Source organism: Trichogramma pretiosum, unplaced genomic scaffold, assembly GCF_000599845.2.
Source record: "Trichogramma pretiosum strain Unisexual culture from Peru unplaced genomic scaffold, Tpre_2.0 scaffold4, whole genome shotgun sequence".
Taxonomy (NCBI): Eukaryota; Metazoa; Arthropoda; class Insecta; order Hymenoptera; family Trichogrammatidae; genus Trichogramma; species Trichogramma pretiosum.
Window position 1 is genome coordinate 2652517 of NW_019641688.1, and position 23276 is coordinate 2675792.

At 39.7% G+C, this 23276-nt stretch overlaps 2 protein-coding genes across 2 annotated transcripts; both read right to left on the reverse strand.

Moving 5' to 3' along the window:
• Window positions 1–82: 82 nt before the first annotated feature.
• Window positions 83–22442, reverse strand: LOC106656106 (paired mesoderm homeobox protein 2B-like). Its single transcript, XM_014376782.2, has 4 exons — window positions 22282–22442; window positions 21995–22230; window positions 18114–18307; window positions 83–1893 (listed from the first exon to the last, which is right to left on the reverse strand). Exons 1-4 carry the CDS (start codon window positions 22440–22442, stop codon window positions 1399–1401), a joined length of 1086 nt encoding a protein of 361 aa, XP_014232268.1. The 3' UTR covers window positions 83–1398.
• On the reverse strand, window positions 6200–8199 carry LOC111694242 (zinc finger protein 12-like). Its single transcript, XM_023461583.1, has 3 exons — window positions 8040–8199; window positions 7855–7966; window positions 6200–7775 (listed from the first exon to the last, which is right to left on the reverse strand). The coding sequence occupies exons 1-3, from the start codon at window positions 8072–8074 to the stop codon at window positions 6501–6503; spliced, it is 1422 nt and encodes a 473-aa protein (XP_023317351.1). The 5' UTR covers window positions 8075–8199; the 3' UTR covers window positions 6200–6500.
• Window positions 22443–23276: the final 834 nt, after the last annotated feature.

Consider the following 23276-nt stretch of genomic DNA (forward strand, 5'->3'; position numbering starts at 1 on the left):
ATTCACTATGATTAGCTTACATTAAAAAATCGCGACAATTTTTTTACTTTCATATAATTTATATAATAATAATTTGTCGACCGCTTGCATACGCACCTAATACATTCCGCATTCGCGCTGAGAAAAAAATAAATTCTTTATTTCCGTTTTTTTTCTTTTTCAATTTAATTCCAATACGTCTGTAGAGTAGTGTATGTCAGCATTTATAATTTGGCACTTTGGACGATAATACTGAATCATCTTGGAACGGCTCGCACAAAATTTCCGATCGATATGCAAACAAAACAGAATCGAGTCTCTCGTGGGGGTTCTGGCGGGTTTGAAAAAATTCGGTACTTCTGCTACGGATTATGTATCTTCATTATTAGTACCTTTGGAATTGTGAATTTTACCTTCATGGACATTATCGTGCATTCGCTTCATTCATTCGTAAAAATTGTGTAACATTCAATTTTTAATACATGTCACAATTCGTTACTAATCGACCATCACAATTTCTTGACGCTTTAAGTTTAAATATACTCATATACATAATATATTTATTTTTTATTTATATTCATTTTATTTTCTTTGTGAACAGAGAATCTTGTTTTATTATTACAGTAATGTAAATACACATCTAAGGACTGATTTTTGTTTCTTACTTTTTACTATTTTTTTATTAAGACTAGTACCCGTATACACTTGAAATCAGCTACAATTGGAAGAGTCTTCCTTGTAAGACAAGCATTCTTTTACTTATAATCTAAAATACGAAGATTATATTCACCACCCAATATACAATTTTTTTTCTCTCTCTCTCTATCGCATATTTATTTATATTTATGCTTAACGAATCAATTTTTTTTTTTTGTACAATTATCGTTGCGATTTTTACGAACCTTATGTGCTTTATATAATCATGACAAGTGTTTGCGTGTGTGTTTTGTGTGTGATTTGTGTGTGTGGGTGCATATGAATACTTTGTGCAATCACAATATAGCCGACGTTGCGCCTTTCTTTGAAAAAAAAAAAAAACAATTATTTTTCATTGGCGCACGCATTTTTCTCAACGCGAATTTATCATATCAATACTTTAATCGATTATTACATGTGACATAATCAAACTATCTGTACAATACTATAATACGGAGTGACTATATTTATATTTATGTATATTATAGATGCTCTATCGAAACGTCGCTAGGTCTTTTGCACTTGGCGCTCGTTTAGATCGTTATAACCAGAAACGACGATTATGTAAAACAACGTGGAAAAAACTCGAAGCGCATCGTTACATTCGCGAATCATTCTTTTTTCACGATCGTATAAACGTATTTTATCATCGGTAAAATCCTCGTTTTTTTATAGTTTTTTTTATATAAGCTCGAACGGGCCAGTAAAAGGACAGATTTACCTTCAGTAAAGATTGGCGGTCTTGAGGGGCAGCGGATCGAGCAGGTAGGGCGGCAGCGCCGCTGAGAAGGGCCGCGGACTGCACGAGCCCCAGGCCCCACCACCTATGCGGCCGTTCGACAGGTTGCCGTCCGACGAGTGTATGTCCAGGTGCTGCTGCTTGATGCTCAGCATACTGTGCTGCTGCTGCTGCTGCTGTTGCTGCTGTTGTTGTTGCTGCTGTTGGTGTTGTTGCTGCTGCTGTTGATGCTGTTGATGCTGATTCGTCACGTTGGCCTTGGAGTCGTTGTTGTTGGGCGGCGTGTCGGGGCTGCGGGGCGAGCGGCCCTCGGCCTTGACGTTGCCGCCGCCGCTGTTGGCCGTCAAGGGACTCGGCACGTTGCTCGGCGTCGACGCGCCCGTGTCCATGGACGAGGCCTGCGACTGGGAACTGCTGGACTTCTGCTGCGCCAGACGCTCCTGCTTACGGAATTTGGCGCGTCGATTTTGAAACCAGACCTGCGACACGCAATATCAAATCACATGTAATAATAATCATAATAACGCGTTGCTGCTGGGATCGAATTGTAACAATTCTCAAATCGTACAAATCCTATTATCTTTATGGAAAAATCGCGTTTGTAAGGCACGTCAAAAATGCTACAAAGTGCTGCGCTCAAAGTCAATCCATCAATGTTAAAAGCAACGCCGAGAAATTGACGGAAAAAAGCGAAAAAATCGCGTTAGTAGTTTTTTTCTTTTTTTTTTTTTTACTCTTCGCTCGCTCATCGAGCTGAAAAGTCAAACTACACGATCGCGTATACGTATATAACGCGCGCGTCCCTTCGTTATCGCAAATTCCACTCTCTCGTAAGCTTCGTAATTGCTCGGCACACATACAGCACCCACACACATGTAGACATGCTCGCGCGCGAACGAGCGAGCAAGCGGGGGTGGACTACAGGGCGTATCTATACGTATATATATGGGAGCAGCCAGACGAATCCCGAAACGAATGAAATATTTAACGAATAAAACAAACCGAACGGACGGATGGACAAACGGGCAATGGCAATGCTGCTGCTACTGCTGCCCTTTTGCTCTTTCTCTCTCTCTCTCTCTCTCTCTCTCTCTCTCCCTCTCTGACCTGCATGCAAAAGTAGCGGATGTATGTGTATATAGACTGTGTTTGCTTTACGAGAGATGCTCTCTCTCTCTCTTTCTGTGCGCTAGCTTGGCTGTGTATTTTATACAGAAAGCACAAAGTACCCAAACCTCCCTCGCAAAAGCTCGGCTTTTCTTCCTCTTTTACCTTTTTTTTCTTTTTCTTCTTTTTTTTCATCTCTTTTAACGCGCGCAAAGAGAAAGAAGAAATGTTCTCGATTGAAGCTGAATAATTTTTTTGTGTAATTTCTGTCTCAAAATGAAGAAAATAAATATTGCTTATACGGTTGAAAAATGTAGATATTTTTTATATATTTTTAAGGTGGGTTTATTGATATTTTCATTTTGAAATTTAAAATTATAATTAAAAATTATCATCCCAAAAAAAAAATTCTTTTCAATTAAACTGCATGAAAAATATATAATGCTACATTGATAATTAAAAGCGACTTTCACCTCTAGATGGCGAGCATCTTTACGTGTAATTCCGCAAGTGGTAACTCAAAAATAATTTTATAAGTTCGCTTTCCCGCTGTATGCGCATTATTGTTTAAGAGTGGCACTGTTCAATATTATTATTTTTAAGTCCAATTGTTTTTAAAGTTAAAAAAAACGTGAAATTGGGCGTGCTTTTAGCCGGGCTTTCCTTCTCAATGACTCGCTGGTTTTTGATTGCCACGAAAATCCGAGCGTCGTCCGAGCAGATTACCATCGTATATCGATAATTAAAATCAACTTCCGCCGATAGATGGTGAGAATCATTACGTGTAGTTCCTCAAGTGAAAATTCTTGAAAATAATGATATAAATCTCAGTTGAAATTGAAGCTCTATCCAAGTGATTGATGATCTGACGTTTTAATGTTTTTCATTTTCTTTCATATAATTTTTTTTACAAGTACGACGTCGAGCAAAAATTGTGACGCGAGTATTTAAAATCAGCAGCGCTGCCGTTGTATGGCGTTTTTGTTCGCGCATCCTCGAGTGTCAATTCCCTCACCCTTATCTTCGTTATATACATTACGTATGCGAGCGTATACTTGTATATGCGATATAATTCGTAAATACGTGCGGATCCGTAAAAACAACAAATGCGCTTGACACAATGTCCCGGGGCGATCCGTATAGTGCAGTCGCGGCCCATTCTCGCTCGAACCTTATGTGTTTATCCAGGCATTTCCTTCATACGGAGCGTATTATAGACAAGATCGACTTGGTCGTAGCTGAGTGCGGTATGTACTATAAATGTACACCGTACAAAATATAGACATCTTGGTCTCTCTCGCAGTGGTACAGCTTATTATTGTCAATCGAATTGGCAGCTCTTTCACTCGTACTGTACGCTGTACGTGTGTCTATAGGCCTGATCAACGCGCATACTGCGGAGATATGCAGCAGCAGCAACGGATCACGCCCGAGTCCGCGCGCCCAGAGCCAAGTAAATGAAATTGTAAGAGTACGACAGATGTCGCAGAATAAATATTTAATCGCTAACCACCCTCAACGTTTATGCTTGCTGTTTTCTCTCTGTATGCGACGTACGATTCTCTCTCTATATAGACATCTGCGTACGATTCTACAGCGGCAACACCTCGTCCCCTTTGCAATCGTATGTATAAGCGCCGTACACATACGGAATGAGAGAAAGAGAGAGAGAGACGTCGAAAGTGTTTGTAAGTACGACAGGTTGAATTGTAAAGCGCCTCACCGTACGAACGTATTCGGAATAAAGTCTGAATTATCAATGGCTTATTATACACGCGTACAGCTTATTACACGTATTGTATACATGCGTGTGTCCGTCTGTTGAATTGAACACTCGTTAGAGTTGGATTATGATAAGCTGAGTCGTGTAGTTGCTGTGCAACTGCATTATCGTGACAATTGTCATAATAAGCGTAGAGGCTATCGGAAATTCTGTTCGAAACAGAAGTTCAATTCTTCGGTTGATATAGAAAATGAAGTTCACGTAGGTGTAAATCAATGATTCGCCTCGACGGGTTCTTCGATTTGCTCAAATCGCGCCCCAGGCAGAACGTAACTTTGATTTTTTCCCCTGGTACAGCGTGGTACAAACCCTTTTTTTTTTAATACTCAATATGTCTCACTTCTAATTCGATTAATTCGCGATATAGATATAAAGTGGAATCTAAAAACACCAAGAGGAAAAGTGACAAGGTCATTTATCGTTAATACGATCGAACGTGCGAGGCCCGTATACTATAGTCACCGCGAAGCGCGGATATTGGAGTTGGAGTTGGAGCATCCGCTGAATGGAACCTGCAGAATCATACGTACGACTGCCAAATATTCATACTCGACTCTTATCGTATATATAATATCGTATAGGGCGTGTAATTTAATTAGATATCGAGGGACTGTGCAGCGACTGTGAGCTCGTCGAGTCCTTGGGTGCGCGCGTCAAAGTTATTATTCATCGGAAATATCGTGTAGAGACTTATGTATATCCTGCACTGTGCAAGAGAACTTAATATTAGTGCACAATCGCAAGCGCGGGGCTAGTCTCAACTATATTTGTGTCTATGCGCGTGAGTGTGCGACTTTCACACTTGAAAGATTAATCAGCTCCGTCGCGATTATATAAAAGCGGGGAGAACATTTATAGCGCAGGCTCGATTGTTTTCATTGATAATTACACTTAGACCGGATGGAATGGGGGAAGGGACAGAGGTAGCTATATAAGGGATAATTGTAATTAAAAATAACATCTTAGGGAAAATTTCGGACGAATTGTCGTATTTTTCACGCTCGACGCACGCAAAAGAGAAAACAAGCCAACTCCGAGGCAAAGAAAGAGCGCGAGAGACAAAAAGACAGCACTAGCTTATATAGCAGCCAAGAGAGAGAGAAACTAATCTGCAGGAATGACTTTTGTCCGCGCGAAGCCCTTGTGACCTAGAACAATGTATATACGTATAGAGATCGAATAACTGCTGCACTGTTACTTCATCATGGCTAAAGAGAAATAGACGAGAGAAAGCAATTAACAAATTGGCCGGCAGAATGCCAAGCACAGTGCGATTCATGCAGGATTCTTGATCTCTTTCTCTCTCTTTCCCTCTGCTCTTTTGCTGCTATACATATATATACACGCGCCATGTGTATACGTGCGTGGGTGTACGTCTAGGTCTGCTGCATCAATTCAATTAGCCAAAGAGAGTCGAGTGGAAGAAGAAAGCAGCAAAGTTTTTGGCTACGCTAATACAGATAGCAGCTTTCTTAACGAAATTGGATGCCATTACACGTGCGCTTCCGCAGCTTCTTCGCGCTCTGCGCGCCTCTCCCTTCCGCTTCGTCCTGTTTTTTCTTTTCCTTGAGAGAGGAGAAACTTTATCGTTTCTCGAGCGAAGAGTATACGTATACGAGAAATTCTATGATAAAAAAATCCTTAAGATTCGAGGCTGAAATCGCTATTGGAATTTTTGCCCTTTGACATTTGAGATAAAATTGTTCATTGTGATCCCAGAAGCACGGAAAAATGTTGTTGTCTGTATAATTATTTCATTGTCCCAGAGGACGAAAAATCACGTTTTTCGTAAATATTACTTTTCTCTTGCTGTTTTCTTGATTTTGGAACATGATTATAATAAATTAACTACGATAAAAATTTTATTATAACAAATTCATTTGGCTTTATTTTAATTTAGTTAAAAAATTTATTGATTATTATGAAACTTGAACATTGTTTTTACATAATGATAAAACATTGAAGGAAATTATAATAGAATTATGTCTGCCAATTTTTAAATCAATCTTCTGAAAAATGAAACTAAAGTTTATGCATTTGCTGAACTGTATTAGATGATTCACGCACCGCATCGATGTGGGTATTAAAATAATTTCTTCGTCTGAATATTTTTTCACAATTATCTTTAACCCGAACGCCATTGCTCGTCTCTTTTTCAAGTGAATTATAAGACTACTCTTTTTGTGTAAATGATTTTCAGTATGTATCATTTACACTAGTGACATTACTATGCTTTGTATTCGTGTGGACTTTGAGACTGCATTTTTTGACGAATGTCTTTCCGCATATACTGCATGTATGTATCACATCAATATGCTTTTGGAGATAATACTTACTTTGTAATTTCTTTTGGCATATGTCGCATGAATATGTGACACCTTTATGTTTCACGTTCGTGTGCCTTTTAAGAAGACCCTTTTGTCTGAATGTCTTCCCGCATGTACCACATGCATGTGTGACACCATTGTGCATCGTATCGATATGAATTTTCAGATAATCTTTGCTTTTGAATTTCTTTCCGCATATATTACATGCATGTGTGACACCATTGTGCACCGTGTTGATGTGGATTTTTAAAGAACCTTTTTTTAAAAATTTTTTTCCGCATACACCACATGTATGTCTAACACCATTATGCACCGAATCGATGTGTATTTTGAGATTAATTTTTTGGGAAAAGTCCATTCCGCATGTATCACATGCATATCTGACGCCGTTATGAATTGCATCGATGTGCCGCTTGAGATCAGATTTATCTTTATATTTTTTTCCACATATGTCACAAGAGTGGTGGACACCATGGTGCGCCTTGTAAATATGGTTTGTGAGATAATACTTGCTTGTATATTTTTTTTGGCATATATCGCATGCATATGTGGCATCCTCATGTTTTGCATTAATGTGAATTTGGAGATAACGCTTTAGCGTGAATGTCTTTTCGCATATACCACAAGCATGTGTGACATCATTGTGTACCGCATCGATATGAATCCAGAGATAATACTTGCTTGTGAATGTCTTTCCACATGTACTGCATGCATGTGTGACACCTTTGTGCTTCACACCAATGTGCAGTTTGAGAGAATTTTTCATTTTGAATGTCTTTCCACATATATTACATGAATGGGCTGTATTATTATGCACAGTGTTGGTGTGCATTTCGAGGTTATGTTCATAAAACTTTGAAATTCTTGTTTTATTTTGTTCAACAAGTTCACAGTTGAAATTCGAGTTCGATCTTGCTGAAGCGTCATCAATACATTCCTGTTTCACTTTATCCATGGGTTCTATTATACTTATGTTGTCAGTCTTACCATATTCGCTATATTTCATATTTTGTAAGTAATTTTGACAATCATCATCAATTTTCTCAACTGCTAATGAATTAATGTTGAGTTTAACGTCTTGACATTCGAATATTATTTTTATTTCCTTATCAAGTTCCTTATCACACTTTCGAAGGGTATGAATCTGTTAAAGAAACACAATTACCTGAGAATTTTCATAAAAAAACAACTACTATACCAACGACTTGATTATTAATACTTACTGAATTTTCTTGCGGAAATGGTAGGAGTTCAAAGTTTTTAAGATCAGGTTTTTCGTCAATAATTTTGCATTTGTCTTCATTGAGCAAATCATAACTAGGCTCGCTTTTCACTCTAAAATAGCCCGAATAAGATTAAGTATTTTGCCATAATATTTTTACAATTTTATTTTAGAAATGAAAATTACCTGAAGGCACAATTGATTGAACCACTGGATTCCATCCTTGTCACTTAATTTGGAATTTCGTTAAAAGCTAATATTTCCGAGATGATTTTACGTATCAAGCTAACTATGCACTGAATGACCGGGCGAAGACTGCTGTGCTGTGCTCGCTATGTTTTGAATAACCGAAAAGCAGAAGCTTATGGGCGATCGGCTACCTATACAGGCACAGTCTTCTGTTAGCCTATAAATGTGATTGAGCAGCACTTCGGAATACACGCGGAGGTCATACATGCGCTGCACTATGTCAACAACGGAACAAACACAACTCTATGCTCTTTTCGCGTGATATTCCAGCTTAATTTTATGACATTTACAAAATCATGTCGTGAAATTTTGAAATTATCAATGTAAACGAAGCGAAACTAAGTCATTATAATAATCATAATTGTTGACACATTTTCCCGTGTTCCTACAACTTCAATGAAAAATTATCAATGTCCATTACAAGCGTCAAGTGACAAAAATGTCAATCTCTATTTCAACCTCGAATTTCAAGAATTTTTTTCTCATAAAATTATAGAATCGCTCGTACACTCTCGCGTACTAAATTCTAATTTCTTTTTGGCTTTTTCGACGTCTCTTGAGTGGACGATCGATCGATTCTTAATATGTAGCAATTATAATGCATTTCCCATATCTCGCGACATAAGAAGTAAAAATTCGTATGAAACACACTTTAATTCTTTAAACGGCATCCATAGCTTTAATACGCGATAGTTTTCGACCCCGCGGGAGCTGACAACAAGTCGTGCGACATCGCGCGGCGTTGTGCTTGCCTCGCGGCGCGCGCGTCACTTTTTAATCACTGTAAGTGGATCGTCGAGGCCTCGGCACGCGCCCGAAGTACGACGCGCCAATTACCCTCTATGCACGAGCTTGACTCCCTTTTGACGTTGTGAACGTGTATATAAACTCGATATATTACATGCACGTAAATAAGGTACAGCATCGAGAGCTGCTATGCCTCGCGAGACTCTCGACGCAAGCAGCATCATCCCTTCATCCCATTTAATTCTTGTCTTTTATGCTAGCTACCATAACTCTGTGACAAGATAGCTACAAGTGCAACACTGCGCGTATCGATGCCTCCGATCTTAGACGGACTACACGAGTATATTATTTCTCACAGTCGAATTCGTGGGTAAATCGCTGCCGTATTATATATGTGTGTTACATACAGCATACGCGGCTGCCTCTAATACTCTCGATAAAACAATTTTCACATGGCCCCGAAGTGAGAAGGGACAAGAAAAAAAAGAGCAACTTGGCCGGCATCGTATATACACACGGTAAGCATTACACGAGTAGAGCGCGTCACGATCACAGCTATAGCCGATCGGCAACGGCCCCCGCTTGGCCTCGAGGGACTCTCGGGATCGAGAGCTGCAAAAAGGGCAGCGCGCAGGGAAGACGATTAAGACTAGTAGGCAGTAGTAGTACCAGGCACGAGACAGAGCAGGGAAGCAAGTACAGGCGTGTGGCACTTGTCTCGGTGGTTTGTTCCCGCCGCCGTCGGTGTTGCGCGCGTGCTCGGGCGCCCACGCGTCAAACTCCATACAAAGTTCACATACTATATACGCACCATGTATAAAGTGAATCGCAGAGGCGAAAGAGAGAGAGAAGGAGAAAAGAGCAAATGTCGAGAGTACGTGTGGCTTGTAATATTTTTTTTCTTCCTTCAATTTACCGACTCTCGTGTGCAGCGCCTCGTATAGGTATATATTATAGAAAATTGTTTTCTCTCTTGTGGCGCCCCGAGACGCGCACCCTTAAGCGAGTGATCCTTCGTGCACATGAACGTTATAACGTTACACGGACTTTACGCACTCGATTGAATTTGTGCTCCGACAATATATAATCTTCTTATTACGCGTTACATATCACGCGTGTACATGAGAATCGTGTAATTTTCTACGCACACGAAGAAATTATATAAAAAAGAAAAAATAATAATAATGAATGACTCGGGTACAGCGCACGCTGCCAACGTGCGCATGAAAAATAGTCTAATTGCCGGTTTTAGCAGAATCCAATTGGCCTCGTGGTGCTAATGAAAATTTGGCTGCGAAAATCAACGCGTGTAATACATAGATATACAAACGCGTGCCCATCTCTCCTCTTTCCCTCTGGCAGTCGACGCGATTAAAATTGCTCGCGCCGGTGCGCTGCCTGCTGCGGAAAATGATACAATCCATGGAGCTGCTGCTACTGCTGCCATGGTACACGAGGCTTTTATCATCGCAGACCTGCGCGATATATGAATATAAAGTCCGATATATATACACGAGAGAAAGAGAGAGAGAGAGAGAAAAAGAGAAAACGTATAGGTTTTATTAGGTACATTTATTTAATACCCTGCGAGAGCGAGAGAGAGAGAGAGAAAAAGATCGCAGGGTCGGCGTGGCTGAGCCACCCACGCAAGCGCGTGTTTTCCCAAGCATATAGATGTATATTTTCTTTGGCTCCTACTGCTGCCATACCTCTTCGAACATATCCCTTCGTTACGATCTTGCGGTTCCAACTTTTTTTCTCTTACTCTTCTTCCCAAAGTATATGGCCGACTCTCTATAAGGACAAAAAGCGGATTATGGCAAGAAATAGTTTTTTTCTTGCTCAAAAATAAAATACGCAACTTTGTCGTTAGTTTTGGGCTTTCACGAGAAAAAATAGTTTAATTAAATAGAACGGATATGGATTTATAATAAAACGAAAGATTATAGTAGAAGTCCAAGTTCAACGGGCGAATTCGTGGAAAAGTATACTATTTTTCGATATTTCCCCAGATTTTTATTGTTTATAGATAGATAGGCTCGCGCAAAAATTTAAGAGATATCAGTTGACACTGTAAGAAAGCTCAGTACCGAAAGTATAGTAGCGAAGATATTTTACAAATTCTTTATTAAAAGTTTGAAACCTTTGAAGAAATTAATGGAAATGGTGACGATGAAGACAATCGACTAAAAGATTATATTAATTTGGAGAAAATGGTTAAAAATTCATATAGATCTACCATTTGTTTACTTATATACAAATATATTGAATTCACCACTTGCAGATTTATAGATAGAGGTACTCGCCATCTATCGGTGGAGGATTACAGTAATTAAGATTGAATTTTTATACTGTAACGGTAAGAGTTACAGGGGGAAAGAATACTTGCGTTTTCGCTGCGTTGGTCGCGTTAGCGACCGGGTCCGGTTACCTAAAAAGAAGTAAGAGGGAGGAGTGCACAGGCAATCAAGTGACACGAAGGGATTAAGTGTAACAAAAGAATGATTATTATTGATAACTAGAGAAGTCAATTACAGCCGTGCTCAGGACGGCGATTTGGTGCAGTACCACGGCCGCGCGAGTGTTCGTCTAAACCGGCGGACGCGAGTCGCAATGCAATTTGAGAGAGAGAAAGTCAGAAAACTGGCACTTACAGTAGTTGCCTCCGGATGCGATTTCCGCTGCCCAATCCACGACGCTGGATTCCGGGCCGCTCACACACACTCGCTCACAATGCACCCAAAATGCACGCGTTGCAACGCACTCAAACTCGCGGCGCGATTTACAGCGGGCTAACAATAATCGTCGATTTCGACTTGCGCGTGTCGCTCGAAATCGGGCCCAAACTGTACTGTCCTTGTAGCTCGCTGCTCGTACGCGTAATTAGTCGCGACGCGCTCGCGTTTCGCGCAGTCCCTGCGCGCACGTGAATTTGTGTCTCTCTCTCTCTCATTGCGATCTGCCGTGGTCGCGTTTCTGCACCTGAAAGAAAATCTCACGTATGAGCACAAGTTATATTGGCTTTGGGGGAGAGAGAGACGAGATCCTGTCCGGATTCTCGTCACAATACATGTAAAGAAAAAGATTAGATATTAAAGTTTTAATTTTCAATTAAAATGCCTGAATTATAGCCTTTTTTGTTCCTTTTTTGAATGAAATAAAATCTGTGATGGAATCTTCGTGTTTTTTTTATGTTGTTATGAAAAAAATAATAAATCAGAAAATTTCATGTAAAAGCACTTTGAATAACTATCACCATCAGTTGCTTTAATTTGAATGTCTAATTCATTTACATTACACTTTTAATTATTTTAGTAAAATTTATTTACATAAAATTTACGTTCAATGTAACGATTTTTTACCCATGTATGCTTTCATGAGCTATACATCGATTCCATATGTATTTCATCTCTCTCTTTCTTTCTCTCTCTTTCGCTCGAGATAGAGAAGGGAAAATTGTCGCTGTCGATTCTCTAGAGGCATTAGACTCCGCCAAGCCAGCCAACCAACCCGCCAGGGTGAAAGTTTCTCGACAAGCGAATAGTCAGAGAAAGGAAAATTCACGTACTCGTATACTCATAGACGCGCAAAAGAACTATATTATGGATATACGAATTATCAATTGATTAAATTCTTTTTTCTTTTGTGTTTATCAGCTTAATGTTGAAGGATGATTGCGTTAAAGCTGTACATTAAAACGAATCGAACCCATCACAAGATTTATTTTCATCGAAGAGTCAAAAGAGCGTGTCGACGAAGGACAGCCGCGCACTGGCACTTAGGATTGAAATGGAAAATTGAAGAGATCCGCGTTTGCGCGTGTATCCGCAGGTCATCCGAAGAAACTATTGTACGTATCTCTATATATATGGCTACCCTGACAATCGTCCAATGGATCTACTACGGGTGTATGTATTGCCTGCGGTACTCAATCGAGCGCACGCAGACGTACGACCACATGGCCTCTCGGCTCGCTGCTCACACATACATAGTATAGTAACCGAATTGGAATCACCATGCACATACGCGACTCTGGGCAAATGGTACCACTGCTGCGTGTGTATATGTACGTAAGGGCAGCCCCTATACAAAGGTCTGCACTGTGTGCGCGCGCCCGCGTGTGCGTGTGTGACAGTATCCACCGCGGCACATCCGAACGGGCGAATTACATTTCCATTAGTGCAGACCCTTGACGCGTGTGTATAGGAAGGTCCTGTATATTGTATGTATATATACGCGCGAGCGCAGATTCGAGAGAAATTGCATTTGCCTATAGACGTGACATCTTGATCGAATGATTGACTATTATGTACCGACACGCGTCTCGTCCATACACGCGTTATATGGCTTATTTACAATCATAATCCTTCTCTCCTTGATCTTATATCCGCTAAATTTTTCACAGCTCTTTTAATCGTTAAAATGATATGAATTAATCGTTGATCGCAAAAAGTAATATTTTAATTGATTTATTCTTTATCGTTCTAATTACATGCCTGGTAGAAATTACCAACTTTAATAATAGCTTGATAACCAGAAAATTACCGTTTAAAGCGCTTAAAAATGTATAACCATTGAGTGCTTTGCTTATGGCGATTTTTCCGCTAAAATTATTTTATAAATATTATAGACGCTTTAAATTACGTGAAAATTAAAAATGGTAAACTAAGATTAGCCTCTGAAAATGCGGAAACACCACTTTGAGCATTCGCCACTAGATGGCGAGTATCTTTACCTGTAAATCTGCAAGTAGCGAAGTTAAAATAATTGTAAATATAAGTCAGCAAGATTCTAATAATTGAATGAAGTTGATATGTGGGATTTCGCCTCCAAAAATGCAATCTTTTACAAAATCAAAAAACCTCAGAAAATAAGCAACCTTATCTTTACTAAAGTTGTTCGGGAAACGAAATATTTTAAATCCCGGGCCTGTCAAATTGAATATAAACCACAAGGCCCCCGGTGCAACCGCCGAAAATTCAATGTTCTCACACGCATTGATTTCGATTTTACTACAAACAATCTTTTTTACGTTATTGTTTACGTATTAGTAACTACAATAATTTCACACTTATAAATAATTTATGTATAAGCATAATCAAAAACCCAGATCCTTCTCCCAACGTTTAAATCTTCAATGATGCAATAAAGATGAGATGGCTCGCTGACGATAGAAAACTATTCCTTATGTATTACAAACTATATTTTTAATTCAACTTTTATTATTTATTATATTATATAAATATCAACCTTCTTTTTGCTATTAAATAAAATAGAAAATATAATAGAAAATTAAATCGAACGATCTAGAAGATCAGAGTTCGAATAACAACCGATGTATAGATAGACGAGTTGCAGGCTACTCGCGTCACCAAGACAGAGACAAAGACGCAAGTCTCACGGAGGCAGAGTTCACATAGATTTTTAAGCCGCCAAAACTGTTGCTAACGTAAAATTACACATCGAAGATCTTGCAACTGAAAATTTTAATCAATCTCGTTCGCGGCTCCGACCAGTGCGGGTCTCTTCTCAGTGTCCTCTGTTTCTGTGCCACGACGCCTCCATCCGTCTAATAATTATCTCAACAATATAAGTTATAAATTATAATAAATTCATTTAATTATTTCAAATGCTTGCTTCTAACTTCTTTTATTTGTCCTCTCTAAATAATTTAGTATATCTTAAACAAATACAACTCCTAATGTCATCACGGTCCCGAGGCGATAAATGGGTAACCATTTCGCCTTGTGAAAATTGACCCTCCTTCCTTCACTAAACTTAACTTGCATAAATACACGGAAGTATACCTGTGCTATAAGACGTCTCGCCTTGGCACTAATAAAAATTCATACAAGACTATAACCGTAAGGTTGCAAAAGTCCCGTCTCCCGAAGTGAAATATGATATTCGATAATAAATTCTGGTTAAAATAGCATACAATATGAACCACTTATTAAACAAAGGCTATATAAAGATATTCAAGTTGGTTTTTAGAAAAATAGTTATCAGGAAAAGAACTGCATAGAACTGCAAGATTTTTAGTAACTTAATTGATACTAGCTTCTTGAAGTCTATTATGACTATTATTAATATTATAAAGCTTGGTAAGTAACCTGGAAATTATCTATACCGTTTAACTCCAGAGCAAGATACTGATTTTTCAAATACACGGGAGCGTTGCCTCGTTGTATTTTTCGCTGCAGTTGAAAATAAACTCCTAAATGCATTATACACGACAAGCTTTATGTAATTAAAAGTTAACGTTCGATCAATCGGGTGCTACTTAACTCGATTTTGAAAGTTGAAATACACTGTAATGCATATCCAAAAATAAATTACTCGTTGTGCGGAGTTACGCGCTATTGTTATGAAATGACGAAACTAGACGAGAAAGGAGAAAACGTGTAGGGTACATTCTGATGTTTGCATAGTTGTTAGATCAAATCTTACCGTTATACTTAGTTACGGAGTTAATTCTCGGTTCAGATTTTCTATACTAGGTATTTTGGTTCTTATTACGAAGCTATACGATATGCGACGATAACGACGATCAAAACAAAAAATCACCGAATAATTGGCGACATCACAGATCAATTCCAAAAAATCAATTGGTAATTGTCGCTCGAGCTCGGGTGCAATAAAATTGCTTCGCTCCCGTGCTCGTACAATTATCTCCTTGCTGAATCATTCAAAGTCTGGGCACTAGAGAGCGAGAAAGAGAAATACAGAATTATAACTCTGTTTTTTTCTTTTTTTTTCAATTTCAATCTCTGCGCACGTCGAGCACAGATAAATTTTCTGTACGTAATATGGCGCAAATTTACACGGTAATTTTCCTCCGAAGTTCAACTTGCACATAAATATCGTATATTATAAAGCTGGGACGGATTAACATTGCTAATGAACTTCTGGTTCTGATTTTTTATTTCTTTTTAAAAAAAAGAGAAAAAATAATTCCAAATTTCCATTGTCGGCTGCAGTGTATGAATGTGTTCGTGCAGAGTAACGGCCGTGTACTGCAGATATTTTTGGAGACTTTTTTACCCTATACGCCATGGCGCTCCACGCGTAAGCAAACAATTCCTCAGATTCTCGTTATACCTTATGAATCTTTCATGCTGCTCTTCACGCGTGTATGTATAATATAGAATCACATAAGCTCGAGCTGCTGCTGCTTCTGCATTTCGAGCTTTCGCTTAACTATACACACACAGGTAAAGCTCGACGTGCGCGCACGGCCGCACGCGATAAAAAGACGAGTCTTGGATTAATTTTTCCGACTCCACGACTCAGCGTCGTGGATTTTTTGTGTTCGTTGCTCTTGGTATTATACATCTGACCGTACAGTACGTGTGCACACGAGAAAAATTATTTCTCAGCCTGGTGATTTTTGAACTCGAGTCACGGATCAATCCGTACTTAATTAATTTTTAAAAAATGTAGAACTCGGACGAGATGCGCGAGGAATGAATAAATACCTTTCTTTGGGATCTTTGGGAACGTATAACGAACGTCGCTGTTATTATACAGACAAAACAAACTGCGAATGTCTACCAAGCTAGAGGTATCAAGGGTATATGTATGTATCTGTATGTGTGCCGTACGACGTCAGGCGGAAGTTATTGATTATTAGAACGAATGGATCCGAGCCACGGCAAGCCAGAACGAGAGAGAAGAGAGATAGAGGATACTGCTCTCGAGCATAGAACCTAATGCTCTCGTGAATTATCGACTGCCACTGTACTCTCTGCCAGGAATTGGCCGGTATTAAACGTTGCTTCTCTCTCTCCCTCTCTGTCTCTATAGCTGCCTTTATATAGAGAGCCCGAAAAGGAAGGACGAAATGCAATTAGCTCTCGAGCTCGCTGGCGCGCTCGATTATATATCTATGCACGGGATACCTGCAGATACACGTCGGAAATGTCCCTTTCTGGAAAGCTCGACTTGCTGCTCTCTGTGCGTTATATATATAACGGCGCAATTCGAAGCTCCTCTGAGACTTATATCGTTCTCTTGCGTTCTATTGCTCGCCGCGTGCGTGTGTGAGTGTGTGTGTGTGTGTGTGCTCGCTTGCACCGGATTTGTCAATTATTCATTCGAGTGGCCGGCGCGTTTATCGTTGTTTATATGCTAGAAAACTCTATATGCCTCGAGACAATTGGACTGTTTCTTTCGTATTCGCATTATAGCACAATTATTACAATTGGGATTTGAGATTGGAGTGGAGCTGAGATTATGATTGGTTTATGATGCGTCATTTCGTTAAAATTAAAAATGTTTTTTATACTACTTTTCTTTTAGATGGCCCTAGAGTGTATGTGCTGCTCTGCCGAATTAGTATTTTTTACTTGGGAGTTTTACACGGGACACCCTAAACATATAGTTATACCGGTAGATAGCGTCAGACCAATCTCAAAATCCCAATTCAATCAAGATGAGCTCGGCTTATAGATGCCAAACTCTCTTATCATAAAGCCTCATCATAGACGCTTGTAAAGATCTGTGTTGATATATAATAATAGCAGCCACGTTCAGATTTACGCCTCGAAACAATTGCCTTCCGGTGCAATAAGTTACATAGCCGCGTTAACGAGTTCATTGAGCACTCGTGCAGTAGGGAAAATTGTTTTCCATTTCATTTCATTTTTTCCTTCTCTTTTTCGATGCGTGCGAGAAGAAAAAGAGTCCGAGAATCTATATCACGCAGCATCTAGGATTCAATGTATATTACACGACGAGTCAGCAGCGGCAGAAGCCGTGGCAGACGCGCTCGAGTGCAAGTTACGCGCGCGCGCGCGATGATCCGTCAAAAATTGCGGACGGCGTAATCCATCAGGAACGTCGAGTGCGAGTCGACGGTGTACAGGTGTGGCCCGGACGTTCAGTCTTCTCTCTCTCTTGGATGTAATTCAATTACGCCGCTTTGTACGCGCACATAGCGCGGCGCCGCATCCACATCGACTTTATATCTACCTTCTTTTCCCTATTTTTTTTTCTTACCTCGTCTTATTTATTTGACTTTTTTCTTTTTCTTTTCCGCTTTTTTTTTGTTTTTGTTCGCTTTTTCGACTCGTTTCTCATTCCATACCTCGCGCGTCAGGCACTACCGTCCCTCCGTCTCTTCTCCGTTATTTATTTTATTTTTATTTTTTGGCGCCCACGCGCTTTTTCCGTGACAATTGACAAATGCTCTAGCAAGTTGGATAAAAAAGCTCTATAGAGCGAGTGTATGGGACAAAGGTATAATAGCGAAAGTAGACTCACCTGCACCCTGGCCTCGGTCAAGTCGATCTTCATGGCGATCTCCTCGCGCGTGTAGATGTCCGGATAGTGCGTCTCCTGGAAGGCTCGCTCCAACTCCTTCAGCTGGGCCGATGTGAAGGTCGTCCTTATCCTGCGCTGTTTGCGCTTCTCCGCCAGGCCGTCGTGCGAGCCGTATGCTTTGTAACCGAGACCACCTACGGACAGGCATAACGTAAAAATATGTAATGATAAAATGCAAAAGACCCTTTTAAGCTAAAAACGCTTCAAAAAGCTACGAGATTCATAAATGGTTAAGACTTTAAAGGTTCTTTTTCAGTCTGAATTCATCATCTTCATGATGAATTTAATAAAATGAATCAAAAAGATAATGATTTATTGTATATTTGATCAATGGTTGTGGCTTTGATTAGCATATTTGCAGCATTTTCAGTGTCTGATGTATATTGTCCATATTAATTTTAAATAAATAAATTATAAACATAAATTTCGATATTATTTCATTGAAAACACACACGATCATTTTAAGTAAAATATCTTATGTAATAAAACTATTCATTGCTGTTTTAATAGTAGTTAGAGGTAAGGGTCTGCGAGAATCGAGATTCTCGCGAGAAATCTCGTCGAGACGAGAATTAGGAATTTCTCGTCTCGCTACTCGAGAATCTCGAGAAGTCGAGAAATAATGCGAGAACCCAATTGACAATGTATAATGATAACTCTACATTCAAATTAAGCATTTTTCCGAATATTATTCACTTTCATAATGTTCGGAATACATTATATTCATTTTATCCTAAGTGTCACAGCACCGCTATCGAACGGCATTCGTAAGCGAAATTGCTTAATCTTTAACTCGCAGCAAAATTTCTGAAACGCACTTAGAAAAAATTTGTAATATGTTTTCGATAGAAAATTTTCTCATCTTTCTGTCGGTATGCTCAGATTTTCCGGAAAATTCATTTTTGTCCGGAAAATTTAAAAACCAAACTTTCAAAATTAAGTATCTTAAAAACGGCTTTTTTAAGATTTTTTTAAATAGTCTAGATCAAAAACTGAGAATATTTTCTATCGAAACACATGTTTACCTCGTCTACTGGAGTTTTACGGGAATATTCAACATATCTCGTTGAAACTTGTTACTTCGGGGTTTTTGGGGTCGCTGAAAACGAATATCACAACGAAAATGTACTACCATGTACCTGGGGCCCAGGGCGGGCCCTATATGGGGCAAATTTCCTGAAGTGTCCTAGCGCTCTGACGCGCGGCATTTTTTGGCCAAATCACTCAATTTCTAACTCGCTGTAAAAGTATCAAAACGTACCTAAAAAAATAACTATCTAATAGATTCTATGGTAAATTTCCTCAGCTTTTCGATGGTGACATTAGATTTTCAAAAATTTTCCATTTTCACCCGGAAAATCGTCATCAAACATTCAGAACTCAATATCTCGAAAAATGCCACTTTTTTTGCTTTTTTTTGTTCCAACCGAAAGATGAGGTCTTTTTACATCGGGTATGGTAGTTTTCAGAGTGTATTTTTGATGAAAACTAAGGAAAATACGGAAGGTTTTAGTTAGCGCTCGGCCTCTCGCCGCGGTTTCCAGCCTTGCGCGTCTCGTTGTAACTTGTAACTCGCTCGTATGACAATGGAAAAATAAATAAACATGTGAATTTGATAGGAAATTTTCTCAGCTTTCTTATGGTGTAGTCGGATTTTCCGATAATTTTCAGTTTCACCGGAAAAGGAAGAAAATAGACCTTCAAGTACACTTTTTCTGGTGATAATGAAAATTACCGGAAAATCCGACTACACCATAAGAGAGCTGAGAAAATTTCCTATCAAATTCACATGTTTATTTATTTTTCCAATGTCATACGAGCGAGTTACAAGTTACAACGAGACGCGCAAGGCTGGAAACCGCGGCGAGAGGCCGAGCGCTAACTAAAACCTTCCGTATTTTCCTTAGTTTTCATCAAAAATACACTCTGAAAACTACCATACCCGATGTAAAAAGACCTCATCTTTCGATTGGAACAAAAAAAAGCAAAAAAAGTGGCATTTTTCGAGATATTGAGTTCTGAATGTTTGATGACGATTTTCCGGGTGAAAATGGAAAATTTTTGAAAATCTAATGTCACCATCGAAAAGCTGAGGAAATTTACCATAGAATCTATTAGATAGTTATTTTTTTAGGTACGTTTTGATACTTTTACAGCGAGTTAGAAATTGAGTGATTTGGCCAAAAAATGCCGCGCGTCAGAGCGCTAGGACACTTCAGGAAATTTGCCCCATATAGGGCCCGCCCTGGGCCCCAGGTACATGGTAGTACATTTTCGTTGTGATATTCGTTTTCAGCGACCCCAAAAACCCCCGAGTGCAGAAATTAGACTCATTTTTACCGATATTTAGCGAAATACACATATTGACCAAGTCGTGAGTTCAAGATGCATCCCTGAAATGCGTTTATTTCACCCACAGGGTGCAAATTTTCATTTGTCCCTCATAAGTTTTGTTCACAAAATTCCTAGACGCTCTCCCGAATCGAATGCCGAAGACCGCATCTCAATCGGACTTACTGTTCAAAAGATCGGAGATTTGGCCGTTTTTAATGCTTTATTTCCTCGTCTATATCGAAACATATTGAGCAACAAGCTTATTGTAAAGAAAATTTTAAACTTATTTAATTATTCATATAATTAATTATTTATTTGTTTTACCATTAATTTGATGTATTATTAATTATAATTAATTATTTTAATATATTTTATCAAATAAAGTTATAGAAACTAGAAAAAATCAAATTTCCCGACTTCTCGTAATATTTCTCGACTTCTCGTATCATTTCTCGATACGTCGAGATTCTCGGCAGTCGAGACGAGAATTAAAATTTCTCGTCTCGTCTCGTCTCGAATGCATGTTCGCAGACCCTTAGTTAGAGGACCGTTGGAAAATCTAAGAAGCTCATATAGATAGGACTTTTTTCGAGAAATCTGATGAGCTTATCGGATTTTCGATATCTCATATCAAATTCAAATGAGAGCGAAAAGAAAATGAGCAGGAATAGCATTGCGTCGTTACGTAGTTTCAGTCATACTTGCAAGGTGGAGCGCGACACGCGCTTCTGGATATACGTCGAGATATCAGCTGCATAAGAAATTAAAATGTAGGAAAACGTCGCGATCTTGATAAGAAAAAAAAAAATTACATCTTTGTCTTGAATTCAGAAATATTCTCTTTCTCGCAGTAAACGAGTCAACGTTGGCTCGACGAGCTGCTGCCGCCGCCGCTGCTGCTGCTGCTCGACACGCGAGGCAGGTCGCGAGAGAGGAAAGATGGAGGAGGTGCGTAACCATAGCAATGACGCGCGCGTGGCAATCTATATAGGTATATATTATCGCGTATACAGCCCTGCACATAGCCCGCGTAGAAAGCTCGAGGGAAGCGAAACAGAAAGAGAGGAAAAGAGAGAAGCTAGACGCAACCTCGTCCATTGATTTTCACTGCCATCTTGTCGTTTATATACATATATTCCTTGCGCCGTAACTTTTGTGCGCCGCTGTTGCTCGACTTTTACTCCGTGTATATCTTTGGTATATCTCGTTCGTCTCGGAAACGAAATAAAAAGGCGCGACGGCGAAGTTAAATTTTTTACGAGACTACATCGATCGAAGAGAAACGATATGGTTTTCGTTCCGGAAAAGACGAAAAATTAGCAATATCGTTTTCAATGTGATAGCGGCTATTCGAGCATTTTCATTAGAGTCAATTAGGCGAGAAAGATTTTCTTCTCCAAAACCGCACGAGTCAAGAGATGCTGAATAATTCGAAAAATACTTCAGCGACAAAAATGTCGTCGTGCTATTGCACGAAGCTCGCTCACCTTGCAAATTGATAGCCGACGGGAAGATCGAGGCGGCGTGTCTGTGCACGTCCTGGGCACCGCGCACCGCCATAACCGAGCAGGCCGCGGCGTGATGGGCTGCCGCCGCTGCGTGATGAGCCGCCGACGGATGCGACGCGGCCTGATGCGAGCCCAGGCCCTGGGGCAGTCCCGCGCCACCGCCGCCACCGGCACCACCAGCACCTCCGCCAGCGCCGCCTCCACCGGGTCCGCCGCTGGCTCCGGTGGCGGCTCCGGCCGAGTTGACGACGCCGCCCGGATTGTACCTGGAGGCGGCCGCGGCGTAGCGATAGGCCTGGCTCATTTGCGAGCAGCTGCCGAGGTCGCCGTAGCCCGCGTGCATCTCGCTGGCCGCCAGGGCGCACGAGGAAGCCTCGAAGCCGGCCGCGGCGGCCGCCGCCGCCTGGTTCAGGTACGAGTAGTCCATCTTGTAGATCAGAAGGTCCTCCACTGTTGCTGCTGGCGCTTGGCAATGCAGATTGATGCTGTTGGGCAGAGAGACGAGATCTCTGGATGATTGCTGCGGGTGCAAAAAAGAACATGAAAGCAATGATAACGTCGAACTCTCTTTGATTGATCATAATTTATTTAGATCTAAAAACTTTTTTGCGACTCAAAAGAGTCTGGACTATCTTTTTAGATGAGTTTTTTTAATCATAAAAAAATAATTGTTTCATCTGTCAAGGCTCTCTTTACGTTTTAGAATGGTAGATTAGCTAATAATCATTGAAGATACATTTTTTAATGAAACTGTAACGCGAAATACAAATACGAAAATGTTGCATGGAGTTTTGCCAAAAATCTAACTCACTTGGTCGAAAGGAATTGGCATTATTTGAATCGTATCTTTGATACAAAATTTATTTTGATGGATACAGACTTTAATGAAATTTACTGTCAAAAAAATAGTAAATTAGTGCAGATATATATAAAATTAAAGTTATCGATATTAAATCGTGTTGAAAAATGCCGAATTTTATTCAAAACTTACCAGGAGACCTTCTCACCTTCGGGTCATGGATTTGCTCCAAAATTTTGTTGGGGTCTCCTAGTACTCTATACTGAAGCTCTCTGTGTTTAGTTTGATCTCATGGGCTTCAGGGCCCATTTTTAAAAGGATTTTCCACATTATAAAAAAATCTTTGTTATTTTCTATATCGATATAGAAGTACTTAAATGAAAAAATGCGACGATTAAAAGTTTTAAAATTTTTCAAAGAATCTGTTTGAATTTTTTCGGATTTTTAGGGGCCATCTATCAT

Bases quoted from the DNA above. Each gene is read 5' to 3' on its own strand.
- LOC106656106 (XM_014376782.2), bottom strand. From the start codon at position 22,442: ATGGACTACTCGTACCTGAACCAGGCGGCGGCGGCCGCCGCGGCCGGC. The intron at 18,308-21,994 runs GTGAGCGAGCTT...GCCTGTCCGTAG, and splicing joins GTCGGCTATCAATTTGCAAG to GTGGTCTCGGTTACAAAGCA. The intron at 1,894-18,113 runs GTGAGTCTACTT...TGCGTGTCGCAG, and splicing joins TGACCGAGGCCAGGGTGCAG to GTCTGGTTTCAAAATCGACG.
- LOC111694242 (XM_023461583.1), bottom strand. From the start codon at position 8,074: ATGGAATCCAGTGGTTCAATCAATTGTGCCTTCAG. The intron at 7,967-8,039 runs GTAATTTTCATT...GGGCTATTTTAG, and splicing joins TCAATCAATTGTGCCTTCAG to AGTGAAAAGCGAGCCTAGTT. The intron at 7,776-7,854 runs GTAAGTATTAAT...TTTCTTTAACAG, and splicing joins CATTTCCGCAAGAAAATTCA to ATTCATACCCTTCGAAAGTG.